Here is a 17,441-nt window from a genome sequence, read left to right on the forward strand (position 1 = left end):
ATTCTCGAACACTCTGTATACCTCAGTGAAATAACTGAAAAACGCGTTTGCTTGCAAATTGCCATTTTGTAATTTTAAACTTACTTCACATTACAAAAACGACTAGACTTTGGCATATATCAATTCAAGCAATGAGTTGTTATGAACTGCTTCGGCCCAATCAACACAAATATCAACTAAAACGCCATTAAAATAATTAAGCGGAAAATACGATAGCTTAAATTCTAGTAATTGGAGGTGCGATATCGATGTTTTTGTGCAAAAGGCATATAATATATGGAAAATTTTAAATTAACGTACTGGTACGTTAAACATTTGATTCATATTTCATAGTACTTCATCCACGCACCAAAACCTTTAAAAAAATCATTTTTTCATTTAATAAAATTTAAATTTTGAAATGGGCTTCGATGATATTCTTCACGTGACTGGAGGATTTGGCAGACATCAGTGGAAGTTGTTCTTTTTGTTCAGTCTACCTGTTCATCTCAACGTTTTCGTCAAAATTGGGAACGTCCTTATCGTTTCCCCTCCTAAATACCGGTAAGTAGCCCTCGAACAATTTAACATTTTCCCTATTTGTTCCGGTATAGGTGTGTCCTGCCCTTTGAACCTGAAAACCCAACATACAATCTTGACGATGAAGTGTGGCACCAGTGGTATTACTATGACAGCTACGCTCAGGAATATTCGGCTTGCACCTACTTGGTGAACGATACCGAGGTGAAATGTGATAAGTTTGTTTTCGATACGAATTTGGGTAGAACTCTGTCTGTGGAGGTTTGTAAGGGAATTCTTCAGTATTGTAGTGAGGGCTAATAGTCGCTTTCAGTTCAATTTGACCTGCGAAAAGGACTATTTAATTGCCACTTCAAATTCCTTAGGCGTTCTAGGATTCCTCCTGGGTAGCATCTTCTTCGGGAACATGTCAGACAGGTCCGAAAGCCTATTAAAAAATGTTCCATTTTCCTCCAAACTATTTCATTTCAGATATGGAAGAAAAAGAATTTTCACGGTTGTCAATGTGGCCTATCTCTCGTTGGGATTTTTAGCAATTTTTTCTCCAAATATCTGGACATATTTAATCCTAAAACTACTAATGGGATTTATTACTTCGGGGATTTACTACACCAGTTACGTGCTACGTATGTTTCTATAATGTTTAAGTGAACTAGGCGTTAGGCAAATAGGATATTGCAGTTATTGAGTCAACCGAGCCTGAGAAACGGGTGCTGGCCACCGCTTCTTTGAATGCGTTTTACTGTAGTGCCATGGTACTCGCCAGTGTCCTCGGTTATCTTGCCCCTTCGTGGAAATACCTGGACCTGTTCTACACTTTCTTTGGAATCCCTTGCATCTTTTACATTTGGTGCGTTCCAAGAATTTTTAGTAAACCTCTTGACGCAGAAGGGATTTCCAGGTTAATTCCGGAATCTCCAAGGTGGCTAATTTCGAAGCAGCGAATATCCGAAGCTAAGAAGGCGATTGCCACCATTGCCAAAGACAACAACGTGAAAGTGATAGAGGAACATTTACAAGCTCTGGTTAGCGGTGCAGCTCCGGATAAGGAGGATTTTACGAAAGTGACGATATTGGATGCTTTGAAATACCCCACGTTGCGAAAGAGGATATTTATTATTCTGTATTTAAAGTGAGTTATGTAAAGAGTTACTCTACAGCTTCTATTAAAATATTTATTTGCATATTACCAATACAACAATATTGATTGTCTATCTGGCTCAAGATAACATGCTGTAACATATGTTCGTAGGCGTATCTCCCTATCTAGAATAAATATGTTTGCATGTAATTACAATTCGAAGCTTGAGACAGTTACAAGTAACATCGACCAAATGAAAAATGTCTGAATTAGTTTTAGCTTCATGGTATACTTCGCGATAGTGTGGAACGTATCCAGGTTAAGCGGAAATTTGTACATTAACATGGCTTTGTATGGATTAATGGAGATTCCCTCACTCTTCCTAACTCTGATCCCTGGCCAAAAGTTTGGAAGAAGAATTGTTGTGTCCTCATTTTGCGTTGCCACTGGACTTTGCATGTTAATGTCATCTTTAAAACGACAAGGTAGTTTTGCTTAAGTGAAGGTAAATTAAAAAATACTTTTCTCGCAGGTGATCTATGGGTTCAAGTTTGGCTGAACATAGCTAAGGCCATAATATCCTCGGTTCTTGCCATGAATTATGCTTACAGCAGCGAAATCTATCCCACAGTATTAAGGAACGCTGGTCTAGGGATGAACTCCTTTATGGCTGGCTTGGGAGCCGTCATCTGTCCCTACATATACTACTTGGTATATTTTTTCACGGTAGAGAAGAGATGGGCGTTAATCTTTCATATTTTCTTAGCACTCCCTATGGGAGAATTTGCCGAATATGATTTACACATCGTTAATAATCTCCAGTGGTTTGTTGTGTTTGTTGCTACCGGAAACTTTGAATAAGAAGCTTCCAGAGACACTCGAAGATGCAGAGGCCTTTTGAAAAAAAAAAAAAAAGAACAAACAAGTAGGTTCCGATTTGCTTAATGTAAAAATGATGGGAATATATGTGTGATTGGTTTATAATTACACTATTGAAAATTGCAGCAACGAAAAATACGGGGTGTTTCAATTTCGATCTGTGTCCGTTTGGAGGGTGATAAAAAAAAACATCGGAGCTTCGCAACTCTAGAAGAAGGGGAAAAATGAACGTCTTTCTGTATAGGCAAGTCGATTATCTTTCGTTTTCGAGCTACAAGCGAAACCTCCATTTTACCTATTTCCGATAAACTTCCTTCATTTCGTTATCACCTCAGACGCACAAGTATAATTGCCGGACTTTTTGAGTAGATTGCGATGACGGTCAGGACATTTTTAAAATTCTGTCAATTTTGCGCTTTTCCTGTCCACGACGCGCCCTGGAGGGGCGCAGCCCACCCAATGAATTTATTACTATTGACGAAACTGCTGGGCCAATTATCAGTTGGCCATTTCTAGCGTTGTGTCGAATCGTTAAATCCGACTCACAAATTATTTAAATTGATGTTTCTGAGGGGCAACAATGAAGAGAGAGAGTCAAGTAAAAATACTAACACCCAATTATACGGCCCGAGAAGAGGGAGTACGTGCTCCTGAGGTCGCTTGAATCGCCTAATTGGTGAGTTTACAAAAAAACCTTATACGTGAAGTTTATATACTACGTACGTTTGTGCTCCACTGTGTGTGGAATTAGGAACTGGAGTAACTCAATTTTCATAGAAATTCTATATACTTCCTAATTACTACACGAACGCCCACACACGGGAAGAATAGCTGAAAGACCGCTACAAATTCTAATAAAATGGAGAGAGAATCATCACAACAGGATCATCCTAAGCTCCCCTCGCTCTCCATTGCCATCCGCAAATGTAATTTTTTTGCTGTGGACGATCGCCCATGTTAGACGCGATCGTTTTCGTCGCGAGGGCGGAGGAACCAAACACACTTTCTGAGCTTCCCTTCTGAGCCTTAGCAATTAACATAATCCACATAATTATCATATACCCGTAATGAGCCCTTTCGATCACTCCATTGTGCCATTTATTACGAAGACCGGCAAGGAACAAAAGGTGTAACCTGTCAGGCACATTAATTGAGCCAGAGGTGTAGATTGGACGAAAAACAAAGGGTTGTTTATGCTTGCATGCCTTGAAGAACACCCACACAATTAACTTCTTGTATGTCGGCAGAAGCAAACTGGTTATAATCTAGGAACGACAATAACTTGGCGAAAGTAAATTTTGTTTGAGGCCCTTCTCAGAGTTTTGAGATAAGCCGTATCCGGCAACTCCTTTGTTTTTGGGTGAAAATTCTGCATCGGTATAATGCCAAATTTTACTTTTGGGCTGAAATGATTTTCCTTGTTGCGCGGCAACCCCTCGATATCTCAGTGTGAGCTTCGCCCGTCCGACTCTCCTCGATCTCAAGATAATAACGTCCAAACCGCGAGCTGGCGCCACTGAAACCTTCTGGAGACTAATTTTTTCGAATGTCGCCTTGTACGACTCGAATCGCGAAACTTTTTAGTTACGTCATAAAATGTAACAATCGAGAGTCGCCTTACGTAGAGCGACAAGTCGCACAAACTAAACGTGCTGAAAAAGAATGGAGATACGTCCGAACGTCTGGACATAACCCCATTTTACTACGGCTGCTGCTTAGACTGTTGACTTCTCGGGTTAACTTCATGTGTTGGTACAGTGCCCAAGTTCTCAAACTGTCGGCGAAGGAGCTTGTCGCGTCCCTGCCACACGTCAAATTTGAAACGATGCGGCACCACCGCTGATGCGAGGCCTGTGACGTGCATGAAAAGTTATGTGATTTCAACCATAAATACATAACTCATTTGCATTTAAATGCAAATTTTGTTGGTATTGCCCTCATTACTCCCAAGTTAGTTACGTCTAAATTATAAGTCGACCTAAATAGTCAAAAGGGGGGCATAAATGCATTTCTAGAGGCGCCCGTGCTTCCCTGTCGTGTTGCCATAGAGACACGCAGCAAAGAATGCCTTTTTGTTGAAATTGCAATTTCGTTAATCCAGGGCGATACGGAGTTTGCCACTGAATTAAGTAAAAGTTAAAAAAAAAAAAGGAAAAAAAAAAACCGACATCGAGGTGAAACTGAAGTGGAAAGATCAAACAAGAGTCTCCATTGTTTGTACCGTTCACCACAATTTAGAAAACCGAAAATTGAAGGAAACATCTGGAGTTCACACTAATCGAAAACTAATCCAAACTTTACTTGCGGCTTGAAAGAGGAAAAAGAAAAGAAACGATTGCTTCTCATTTCCATTCCGGGACTTTTGCCTTTTTATACTGCAGGGTCGGATTTGTTCAAAAACCAATCTAACTGTACAACTTGATGTGACTTGAAAGGAAAGTTTCGTCAATATGCAGATCGGTAGTAAAGAGGGTGCGTATCGAGAGTGCCCCGATGGCCTGAAGGGCTACGGTAGAAGAATAAAATACTCCTTTTTAGTGGAAGTTTGAATGATGGGGTTTTATTCCAGCTGGCTTTAGGAGCTTTAAGTGGCTATGCTGGAAACGAAGTTTTCCCGGTATTTGCATGAATATATAGGATTTTATGTTTCAGTAAAAGCTTAAAGACATACACATTTCTCATACAGTCCGCAGCGACGGAACGTTATGAGGCTCTAATTAGAGCAACGTTTGGTTCTTATGAGCGAACGTTTTTAATTCTGGGTGATACCCCGTACAACGGCAAAGCTATTTATGGGCTTGTAAAAGTTTCCTTCGCCCCAAAATGGCAACTCATGGATTTATGTGAATTCCTAGATGTTTGATGTTTCATGTTTTTGATGTGTTCATGAAATATTCAACAGCAAGGCAACTAAAAGAAGACATTTTCTTTTCCTGGTTTTAACGGATATGTCGCCTCGGTATTTTACGACATATTTTTATGCTTTTTTTGCATCTTAGAGTCGCAGTTTCTCAGCGCAATGTGTAAAAAGAAATTCTGTATTTTACTGCTCGGAGCCCTGTGTGGCGGTACGTACATACGTATTCCCATGCCGACGGTGGCACATCGAGGTGTCTACATTTTGCTGCTGTAAGCTAATGGGTTTGAATCAGTGCAGGTTTTCCAGCAAACTTCTTAAACCCGGCAATCCCCGAAGAAATGAAAAAATTTAAGCGGAGGTGATCCGGCTCCAAGTACTGAAGTTGACGTGTTGCGCCTGCGCCGCCGCAACCCGGCAATGTACAAGAGGGCCGCCAAGGCGGCTGCGGACAATCACGTTCGGATCACCCCAAGTTCGCAGTCTGAACGGCCGTTCCGTGCCAAAGTAATCGACGACTTTTATAATTTTAACTAAGAGCTAATTGGGAAAACTCACGGTTTACGTGCCGACGCTACCGACAAAAATGAAGAATAACGCGACAGGGAAGCGGCCCTTCACTTCACAAGATCACTCGTACCACGTGAAGAGAGAGACAACGAGAACAGCCAGTACCGGCCTTACACTAGGGGGAGGGATGAAGCTGGGCGACGGCCCAGGGCGGCAAACCAGGAAGAGCAGCGGACTATTCTGACCGGCCATTTTTCCCGTGAGCAGCGGCAGGGGGGTGGTTAAAAATTTCGCCCGGGTTTGCTAAGGCCGGCCCTGACGACGAAAACAAAAAGAATTGGAGTCGTTTGCTTCGTGACACGATATTGATGGCGTAAGTAGGTATTAAAGCTCCGGAGGTGAACACCAGCGTCGTCTACGGACTACCTGCCCTAACCTTTAGTGACGAAAGTTCCCGCACGGCTTTTAAAAGGTCCGGGCGAGCCTAATTAAAAAAGTGTTACCTACCGATAAAAATGCTGGAAAAGTATAACGAAGGTTAATCGCTTTAGCAAAGCTCCTGCAAAAGTTAAGAGTCCTTACAAAAGACTAATAATTTATCGACTTTCCTTCAAAATTCCGCATGAACTCCAAGTCATTAATCATCGATATTTCTTGGTTTATTACCACATAAAAGTTTTACAAATTACATGCCAGCCGTCTCCCTCCAATAAACGCATCCAATGGTAATGAATTCGTTTCAATTTAACACTATTATATATATATATATATATATATATATATATATATATATATATATATATATATATATATATATATATATATATATATATATATATATACTGAAAGCTTTATATTTCTCTGATTCCGAAAGCTTTTGCTATTGCAATTCAAAGTTAACTTTGTGTTGATTGCACTATTACTCGCATGAATAATCAAAAACGCTCATTTAGTGCAGTGTAATTGTTTACATGTATAGGTAACCCTGTGTACATGCGTTTTGTTTACATATCTTGTTTCGCACATTTGCAAACTGAGCTAGGATGAATTCATGCAATTTTACCTTCCAAGATTTTAAAATTGGCAATAATTATTATATTGCGTCCATTTCAATGGCAACTCGGAGCAATTATGCACTTCCTAAATTAAGCGTAAAATCATTAATTGATTCGGTGGAATCTATATTGTAGTCGTTTCATTAATTAGGGAAACGTTTCAATATGTACATGTAGCTATAATTTCAATTACTGTCTGGTAACAACAATTGCAGCGGACATGTACAAGGGACACTTTCGCACGCGTTAGAAACAATTATTTTCCTAAGAGCACACGCGTGCCAATTTCGCGGATACAGGAACGGCGACCCCCGTTTAATTGGCCGGGAAAAAAGACCCCCCGTTCGGGTGGGATTTCCCCAGAAACACATAGCAAACTGTCTCAAATGTGTGAAAAAAGCCTCGTCGGAGAACCACCAAAGCCAAACGCAACGGGAACAGCACACAGCACAAAGTGGCTATTGGAAACCGTTGGATAGCTGCTGAGAGCTCCACCAAAGGGCAGATTGCTGCGGACTAAAGACGATATAGTGCAAACTTATTTACTGACAAGATGTTGCGGATCTAATAGAGGCTGTAGCACATAGAGGAATTTGCGAATAGCATAAACAGAGTGTAACTCACGCGTACGAGCTTCTACATGATGGTATTGATTCAATGTTAAAAACGAGTTCAATTCAGTTCCCCGCGAACGAACTGCACGAACCTCAAAAGAAAGAAAAGTTGAGAAGTATCTGATCAAGATAATCTTGTCCTGTGTGGCGGGGCGCAAGGGATGCCCCCGGTAAATGATTTGGGCCCGATTTTTGGAATGTTAACGGCTACAGGCTCGGGCTTAAAGTGGCAAAGAAGGTTCAGGACCTTGCCGAGGACGCGCTCTCGCACAGATCATGTAGAAACTTGAAACACTGAGGTCCACGTGGTGGCGGGAAAGTGGAAAATTACGAAAGTAATCGCAGTCACGAACAGAGGAATTGATTTTTGAAGTACCTTTTGTTGTTCTTCTGATTGAATAAACTGTTTCCTCGTCCCGCAAAGTATTGCTCATGGCTGGTCTACGGCGTTGGTCCTACGCTACAGTTGTACAGATAAAGCCATGGGCTATGGACCGAATTTAGAAGGTTTGCGAGTTGGTTATAACAATATAAGTAAGCGAACTGAAAAAAAAAATTGCCGTATTAATACTTTCCGGATACGGAACGCGCCTTGCTTGGGATAGAAAAAAACTAATACCAGCTGCAATTTTCCTACTTCTGGCACATAATAAGAGCTTCCCCAAAGGCACGAAATATATGAACATTTTTTATATTTTTCAAACCCTTCAGCAGGTGAAGCACCTGAAACGCACGCCATTTTTTTTTTTCATTTTTTTTTTCAGGAATTAAATGAAACCTTTCCTCAGTTTTGTCACCGGGGGCGGCATTAAATTAAAAAAATCTTTAATTCTTCGATCCCCCCTTCCCCCCAGACAATTTTTAATGCCTCTCTGAAATCCGACAGCAGGTGGCATAATGTTATGCTCTTTGCTCCTAAACACGTTTAGGAAAATGATCACGTTTGCTGCGCGGTCCATGTTACGCCGCTCGGAGCGCCGAGCAATGTTTTGTTACAAGAAGTCCGTACGTAGTTTTAGCATATTAAGTTAATTATTCTATGAGATTTGAGAGCATTTCGAGTTCGAAAGTTATGGATTTTCTCGGAAGTTTTTGTCAGTATTTAACTTCGACTAGCGGTTGCATTCTAGAGATCTGACGACTTAATTCTCAAAAACGAGAGCTTACCTACGTCGCTCAAATCGATATTTTCCGCCCTCAAACTTAGCTATTTTATGAAATTCCGAAGTGCGAGACAGTAGCGCGCGTTGTTCACATCAAAGGCATTTGCCGGTACTACGCACCGAATCGAACACGTATGTCGATAGAAAACTCTTAGTTTTTGAAAAATCGGAATTTGTGATTTTTATTCGATGCCCGTGCGCTCCTTGGCAGGTCGGTTTTAAAGGTTGCGAAGCATCAGTAAATTTTTGAAAGTGCCAGTATCGGCAAATTTACAATACAACGTCGAATCAATGAGCCTTTAAAGGCCCTCAAGAAGTGCACAGCTAATCAATTTCCATCGATCAACACCTACCAATATTCGCAATACGCAGAAGTTCCAATGTGCGAATTTACACTGAAAAACACTGCACTATACAAATTACTAATTAAAATAACAAATAAACGTCCGAGATAGACTCGACCCTGCAGCACTTCACAAGCCCTTAACAACAACGAATTTCCGCAAATCGAACAAAAGGCGATAAAATCACGGGAACAAATTATTTTCCTGGAAAACAGCGGGATTAACGCGATTCTTATTAGAGCCGGACACCTGTGGATCCAGGACACGCGTTACGCGGCACCTATGAATGAGCGTCGCGACACCCCTCACGCCGTCATGTGTGTCACTAGAGCGATTCGCGGCGTCTTTCTTGAATAATTTTCAAAGAGCTGGAGGCGCAGGCGTTTCAGAATCCCTCGTGCTCGCAATCCCGGGTTGGGTAAGGTTATTTCTAGTGTCCTGGACGAGGTTGAACGTCAAGAATTTCGTTTTTCCCAGATGTCCAGAGGACCACAAAGATTCGACATCCTAATCATTCGGTCCATCTGTTTGGTATCGACCCCTCGGCGCATGTGAGCCCGCTCGCGTTTTTGGATATGTCCGTGAAAGCTCGTGCCATTTTTTTCATTTTTAGGATAATTTTTGCTGATCATTTTCTCTTTATTGCAGGTTTCCATTTTTCACTTGGTTAGGCTTCTCCAGACAAATTTCGCATCCGCTGTAGTTGTTTTTTGTAATTTCTCTCCATTAGAAGTGATGCGGATCCAGCATTGGGAAAGCTCGCGTGTTGTTCCGAAAGAATCATACTTTAAAAGCCCATCAATAAAAATGATTTATGGCCGCTTTAATGTTGACAGGTGTTCGTCTCTTTTTTATTTGGCTTTCAGTGATTAATTTTGCAGATGAAGAATTTTTGGGCGGGTTATTTACCTTTATTTAACGCGATGGGTAGCACGTCGATAACGGAGGATGAATTGGTTCAACGCCCCGAACGACACCAGAGATGAATTCGCCCCGAATTTCGAAAATCGTTGCGATTATATTAGAAAATAACTTCACGAATTAATGTAACTTCGTCAAAAAAAAAAAAAAGAAAAAAAAGTGAGAGCTCTTCTAAAATTGCCCCGGTCATATCAATGAATTATCTGACAGAACTATTGTCCACCTTTTTATTGGCTGTGTCCCGATTTATTGCCGTCCACGGTCGGAAATGGGTTTTCCATCGTTCTGTTGTTCTCGGAGCTTTTCATTTAGCCGTTAATTAAAAAATATTCGACATCGAGACTTGTCTTTTGTTACCGGGGATATTGGGGGATGAATACTTGAATGATGAGTAGAAATTGCACTGATCGAAAAAAATGGGAGGTACCATGAAAAAAATCCACAAGAAAATCAACTTCCGATAAACCATTCCTAATGGGATCGACGCGGGTTAAAGAGTTTCATCAGCTGAGAAGACTCCGAAGCTCTAAAAGTTCACTTCAGCACGAAGAGAACAATGAAGCTTTAACTTCGAGACATCTCACTGAGTTGGCAGAGTGATAAACCATTTTTTCTCACCTTTAAAATGAGAAAAGAACCAACAAGCATTTTCATAGACTAACTCTATCTAACTTTCTTTTCAAATATCCAATTTTTATCCCGAACATTGCTTAGCCGACGAGAGCAAGGATGACATAAGAATGATGTATAGAGAAGTTCGGGCAGGTTTAGAATTTATGGGGAAACCTCGAACATTCATCTTTGTGTAGCGATCCTTGGAAAAGTATTTATGTGGAAGTACAGGGTGTCCAAGACTAATTATGGAGTGATTTTTTTTCGTCTCTGAAAAACGTCGAACAAACGAGATTAAATCCAAGGCTAGACTAATCTCGGGCTTTTCCTTGCATCGAGTCTTTGTCTTGTGGGGTCGCGAAATTATACAGGGTCTGAGTTTATAGATGGCGAAGCTTCAAAATTCAGCTAAAAAAAATCAAATTTTTCAATCGTTCCAGTTGAAAATGTTTTAGTGCAGTTTTTAGGACGTCACCCGTCATCGAGTGAGCGCGCTGTGTGCATAAGGAAAAATACAGATATCGTTTTGTCAGTGGCGGCCGTAGCAGCACGTCACTGGAATTTTTTTTTTTTTTTTTTTTTTTTTTAATTTGATACCTCGCTGGACCGTTCAGTTTTCGATTCCTCATTCGTTGGGAACTGAAAGTAAAACCTCTATGTTAACGGCAACATTTCATTTATATTCACGTTACAGCATTAAAGCGCCGCAAATTGTAACAGTAAACAACCTAAAACGCTAACAAAAATCTCGGCAAAATGGCTCTTGAGAACAGTTGCGAAATTTGACTTATTTTTGCTCTTGTTGCAGTTGTCCTCAAAACACGAATAACAAGTGTCAGGCGTTACGGCCACGTTTCGATGGAGGTTTTTTTGGGACTTGAAGAAGTTGTCGCATTCCTGTCCGGCCATGTCCACGAAACAAGACTGCATGGTTGTGTGGGTTTCGACGGTTCCCGATTTGACTGAAACGAAATTAAATATGCTGGGTTTTCTGTTTAAAACTTGTTGATAAGTTGGTGCCACAGCAGTGCAAAATCTTAAAACAATCACGCTCTGTATAACTTTTTGACTTATTTTCACCTCTTTAGTGTTCCTGCACGTTCCCATGCAAATAGATGTGCGTCAGGTGGCTATGACGTATTTCATATAAATATCAATGATCTTCTCAGTTCTATATTGCTGTTATGGGCATGATGCATTCAAACAAATATAGATATTTTTCATTCTTAAAAACGGGCAAGAATAATGAACGCTTGAAACGTCATCTTGATGACTCAGAAATAGCGCCGATTGGCAAATCTTCGCGGCTTTGTTAACATTTTCAAAAATTACTCTCCAACTACAATTATCACCAAATCGAATACATACTCCTGTACGTAGCTGCTAAGCAGACACTGCTCCCAGGACATTTCTTAATGGTGCCAATGCCATAACAGCCATCTTCATCTGCAGCGGAAGTGGACACATTGCAAGAGTAGCAATCCAGCGTTAAGACTACAAAAATAAACACATAACCATCGGATGAATGTATGAAAAATATCTCGCTACTGTTATTCATGAATCACTTATTCAATATACCTGATTGAGTGGCAGCTACCAAAAGGCAAATTCCCAAAAAATATCTCATATCAGCACTGAAATTTTAATTTTTAAGTGATATATACGTAAAATTATGAAGCGCTTCAAATGTGAACTAAAAGCAAAGCCTCTAGAGATTTTTATTAATAGAATCGTTTATTTACTTGACCGTGGTCATTTGTTGGTTGCAATAGCCCACACCGACAACGTTTAATCGTTTCAGTTTTCAGTGGCGTACTAATGGCAACCACCAAACTCTTCTTTGCACCTCTAGGAAGTATAAAAATTCATCGTTCGATCAGAATCCTTTCACAAATTTTTAATAAAATATTCTCTGGCACTAATGAAATATTCATCCTTCAACCTTGGAGACGGATAATGTAGGACCATTGATGAGGCATCAAGTTTAATGGCTAACTCTAATAATACCAATAAAAGCAATGATGATTAATTGATATTTGCACAAACCATGCGGCAGCACCATCTATAATACAGCTTGAGAACGTTGTTTAAATCAATCATCTCCGTTATCGACTCAATGTAGGCAGAATACGGCTCTGGATTTTTTTTTCGATATCCATAAATAAGTGAAATAAACCTGAAGTGTTGATTATGTTCGGTAGATGTCACATGAGGCTGCTCCCAAAGTCTCTGCCTTTGCGTATTGGAACATATACGAAAGTTTTAATTATTTTAGGAAAACTATTGTCGGCGCTCTTCATATCGTTTATTCGTCGAAAAAATCGTCAGTGGTTACGATAATTACAATGAAATGTGTGAAAACCCTTTGGAAGTGGCAGAGTCTGCATAATCGTTACGCTATGAATGATCCCAAAAAGTTTCTGGAAACTTTTCGGAAAGCTCTTTTTAATGACCCTTGGGAATCCCACGAAATCTCGTAAATGATTTCAGCCGAAGTTCCTGGAAATCTCAAAGAGTCTATGGAAATTCGGTAAAAACTGACTGAAATTACCAACAAATATTATTGAAAAACCGTATAAAATGCCTAAGACAATAAAAAATGCCACCAAGGTTGGGATTTAAGTTTCTGAATAACAATCCTACATTGCGTTCTGCAACGCTGTACTGATTGGTCAATGGTTTCCTTTCAATCCAACTGGTAGGTTGGGGCTTTCAGTTTCAAAACCGGGTAATAACTAAACAAATAACCATTATGCACATGATCTTGGCGATAATTGAGCTCAATTTACAAAATAAGCTCTCCTATAGTATCGCGAAAATTTATGCAGAATGAAATTGTGCATCAATCTTGCCGATGAGAATAAAAAAAATCTTGAACAAAAACTCTCTTTTATACAAATTTGTTTTATCGATAGTCTAAGAATACTTGTCGCACAAGCTTCGAGCCTCACACTAGACAAATTCAGTTCTTGTCGATATAACAAACGAGACAAATACGTTTTGTGTTGATGATGGGTTTGGTGACAGTATATGGACACAGTGTATTAGAGTGAAATAAATTATAGTTCTAATTTGCACTTTGGGTTCAAGAGTATGGTGGCATCAATTACCGAACAAACAGTATTAATGAGAATAATCAACTGGTTTGTATGAGTGACCTGAAAAGGGAAAAAGTGAGGTCTCCTTGGCTCAGAGCCGGTTTATTGTTGTCATCAAAATGTTTTTAAATCGTATTTCTTGCAAATGTTTCTGTTTAAGGCTGTTCTATACGAAATTATTTTAAATTAATGAAAAAATCATCGTCAATTTAATTTGAGACTTGTCCTGGTGCTTAATCACCAACAACGTCGATATACCTAAGGGAAGAAACGTCGTGGAGCATCGCAGCTCACCAGGCACATCGACCTTCACCTCACCACCATGATAGATCAACTGAATATCTTCACTGAGCATCGCACCTCGCTCCTCGCAGCGGCGACGTGCTTGAATCATGCGCCGTGATTGGTTCTCTCAACCCCCCACTTCTTCATTACGTTAATCAGCGGCGGCATCACGTCGATGAGGAACGTTGGTGTCTGATTGTGCCCGACATTGTCAAGCATTTTTTTTTTGTTGTTCGAATACCGGGTGTTTAAAAATACGGCGCTCGAAACGTATGATCTGTACGCATTTCTTTATACTTTCTTAAAGGGCGCACAGCATGCTCTTGACTTTGCTTCAATTGAATTCGCAATTGAAAAGAGCTTCTGCAGCACTTCGCAAGTCTTTTAAAATCGAACAATTTTGCAAAAGGTTTTTTTTCCGTTTCCACGTAAAACGTTCGTCGATCAATAGATTTCTAGATAATTGCTTCGACTACATTGCTGCTAAGTGTTTTATAATAACTATTAATTTAAGCCTCAAAAAAATACGATAAATTTTTACAATTCGAAGACGGATTTTACGGTATCTAAAGATGCGAGATCCTTATCAGTTCTTCTAATGCTTAAGGGCTACGCAAAAAGAAAGACGACAGGGCCATTAGTCGAGTAAACTAATTCCAATATACATATAAACCTATAAAAGTTATCGCAAAATAATATGTCTAACTGTGCAACGGATTAAATCAGGCTTAGCGCCTAACCATGATTAAAAATGCGACTGACAGGTAAATTATTATTTTATTGTCGTCAGATTATTGAAATCCGTACAAGAGATCAGTCACATTTTCAAATATTAAATCACTGTCAGACATTCTTAATTATTTAAATTATAAATATTTTCCATAATTAGATACTAAGTAGCGGTAATTGCGATAATGAGAATATTCAAATCATTACGCCATTAGCCGGGTTTGGCAGGACCAACAGTTACGCCACATCTGTGATCTCCGCTGACGTGATTTTTGCTCCGAATTTCGAACAGCTGCACAACTGTCGCGCCGACGTTGGCTCTGCTGAATGCGGCCATCTACAATTATGTAAACGGTATTGGATTTGCGGCTGTTTCTGGACGATTCGCCAATAATAAATCGCTTGAGTTTTTTTTCCAGCGATCCTCAAAAATTATGTTATCAATAATTGTTATTCACATGGCACTACAAATCGAAAAGCAGTAAAACTCTTATCAAGATTAGAGACGCCGAACCGTTCGATTCATCACTTTAACTCTCAAAAGTGAAATCTGATTCGATTTGTAGTTGGACAAATTTATGGATTTTTGGGATTTAGTGGGTGTCACGGATCTGTGAGGGAATAGATGACTTAATAATATCGGTAATCGAAATCAGTTCGAAAATGTGTCATGTGAATTCTGAAATCCCTTTTAAAATCACCATTATTTTCCATCTTCTTAATTACAGAAAGATTAAATTTTCGTAAAAAGCGCATTCGTTAAGCTCAGATTCTTTAATTTGTTGAGCGGTACACGCAGTGACGTTAGAATGCACTGCGTACCAGCGCAAGCCCCTTGAGAGGTCATTTTGACGGCAGTAAAAAAATTCGTTCCCTCGTGAGATATTTGGACGATTCTCGGGTAGTGGCCAAGAACTGTCCAGGCGGTAGACAAGGACACATTACCGAATAACCATTATTGCCTTTCCACGGTTATTAATGAATTTTCTGCACGACGTATCGAACAGAGGTAGCACTGCTCAAAGCTTCAAGAGTTACTGCATAAATTTAACTGCTCGGATATCCACAAATCTACAAATCCACAAACCTGAGAAATAACGAAAACATGAACTTTTTTGGATTATCTTGGAAATAATCGGTAATCGCCGAGGCCACAAAATTGAAAACATAGTGATCGTTAGTCATTGGCGTACAACCGAAAATGCGGGCAGAAATGGCACCATTCGCTATTGCTTCGATTAAAGAAATCCTATTCACTAGTCGCAGTGATGACGACCATAAAGTGCCTTGAACCGTGCCATGTATTCTCCATGAAATTTCTGCGACATTCAACGATTATATTAATACATTTAAATCCCTGGGATTAACTGTGTTTTAAAGTATTTGAAACCTCTCAAATAAAATTTCTTTCAAATTTTATTGTCCATTGCTGATTATAGAGTAGTTGCACTCACAGCTCGAATGGTTATCTTCTTTATCTCGCATCAAATTGGTTTTTCATCAATTTTCAGCATTTCTTGGATTCTAAATAAAATTCGAAGAAGGATTAACGACGAATCGTGAGACGGGCATAAGTCCTTGAAAAGCGTGTGGATTGGGATAAATTTAAATCGAATTAAAAAAAAATGATTCTATATATTTCTCCCTTGAATGTACTCAGTGGTTCCTCCTCTTGCCTATAATTCCCTCCTTTATTCTCATATTATGTCTTCTCGTTCAGTTCCCTTTAGGCTCATCAATATTCTCGTTCTCTTAATAGCTTTACCCAACATGAGCGTCTGAGAACCTAGTAGAAAAAAAATTATATTCATACGTGGGAATTCGCCCGTGGGAATACCTGCACAACCAAATTATGATTAACAATCGTAACGATTGCTGTGATTACCTGAAAAACTAATAGGGAAAAAATGCGCCACTCCCCACTTCCTCGAGCTTTCACGTGGTATTTCCTCAGCTGAAAACCTCCGTTATCCTCTCATTCCATTTGATATATTTTTCATTTCCATTATTGCAAAGTTTTCGCATTTTAATCCTACTTATCAAACGTTTTTCCAAGGCAAACATTTGCTAAACTCAATTATCGCGAGGGCTTTTTGTGACCTAAATTCGGATCAACAAATGTGCCATTTCTGCCACAGATACACCGTAAAATCGGCATTGTAAAACTAGATCAAGTGCAACATTCTCCAGCTGTATTATTGCTAATAATATAACCGTTATGAAATCAAAAAGAGGATCGTAAAATGGGGATTTAGCCCCTTAAATGTCTAATCTTGGGGCGATAAAGTTTAATTTTTGCGGGTCCTCTAGTATTAACTGGCTTTATGGTGTACCATATATTATGCAGGTTTCAATCAGTTCAATCCACACGAATATATCCAGGCTTACAGGTGCGATATGCAGTATAAACAGTAATTAAAATGTCATTAACAAAGCCAGGTCTAATGTCTTTATGTGAAGCTTTAAAATTAGTCTTTTACATAAAAACACCTTTTTGATGACGAGATTTCAACCAATCTGTGCGGTCATCGAGGAAGGGTCCGTTTCTTCCTGAAGTCGCAGTGTTGGAAGGCGATTTTGGGCCGTTCCGTGCGCGCTTCAAGAAAGTGAGAAATTGTCGGTATAAATTATAATGCCAAGTGTTGACACTGTTTAAGGTGAAAATATAGAACATTAGATTTAGCAGGTAACTGAGTTTAGGTTTACAGGTGCTATTTGCATAGGAAAGTCTTGCACTGGTATGGTTTCCATGGGAAAACTTCTCCAGAGTTTTT

At 39.6% G+C, this 17,441-nt stretch overlaps 2 protein-coding genes across 5 annotated transcripts in view; one reads left to right on the forward strand and one right to left on the reverse strand.

Moving 5' to 3' along the window:
- Positions 1-9,331, reverse strand: part of 5-HT2B (5-hydroxytryptamine receptor 2B) — a 50,490-nt gene extending 41,159 nt beyond the window's left edge. For 2 of the 4 annotated variants that reach the window (XM_066282589.1, XM_066282586.1), the window contains exon 1: positions 22-150. The gene's annotated coding sequence lies outside the window, so the exon portion shown is untranslated. Of the gene's footprint in view, positions 1-21; positions 166-9,031 lie in introns of those variants that run through there. The other 2 variants (XM_066282587.1, XM_066282588.1) reach the window with 2 other exon arrangements.
- LOC136339387 (organic cation transporter protein-like) lies at positions 285-2,615 on the forward strand. Its single transcript, XM_066282607.1, has 9 exons — positions 285-543; positions 594-780; positions 833-936; positions 991-1,145; positions 1,201-1,369; positions 1,421-1,651; positions 1,874-2,085; positions 2,133-2,311; positions 2,367-2,615. The coding sequence occupies exons 1-9, from the start codon at positions 401-403 to the stop codon at positions 2,499-2,501; spliced, it is 1,515 nt and encodes a 504-aa protein (XP_066138704.1). The 5' UTR covers positions 285-400; the 3' UTR covers positions 2,502-2,615.
- Positions 9,332-17,441: the final 8,110 nt, after the last annotated feature.

Source organism: Euwallacea fornicatus, chromosome 5 (assembly GCF_040115645.1).
Source record: "Euwallacea fornicatus isolate EFF26 chromosome 5, ASM4011564v1, whole genome shotgun sequence".
Taxonomy (NCBI): Eukaryota; Metazoa; Arthropoda; class Insecta; order Coleoptera; family Curculionidae; genus Euwallacea; species Euwallacea fornicatus.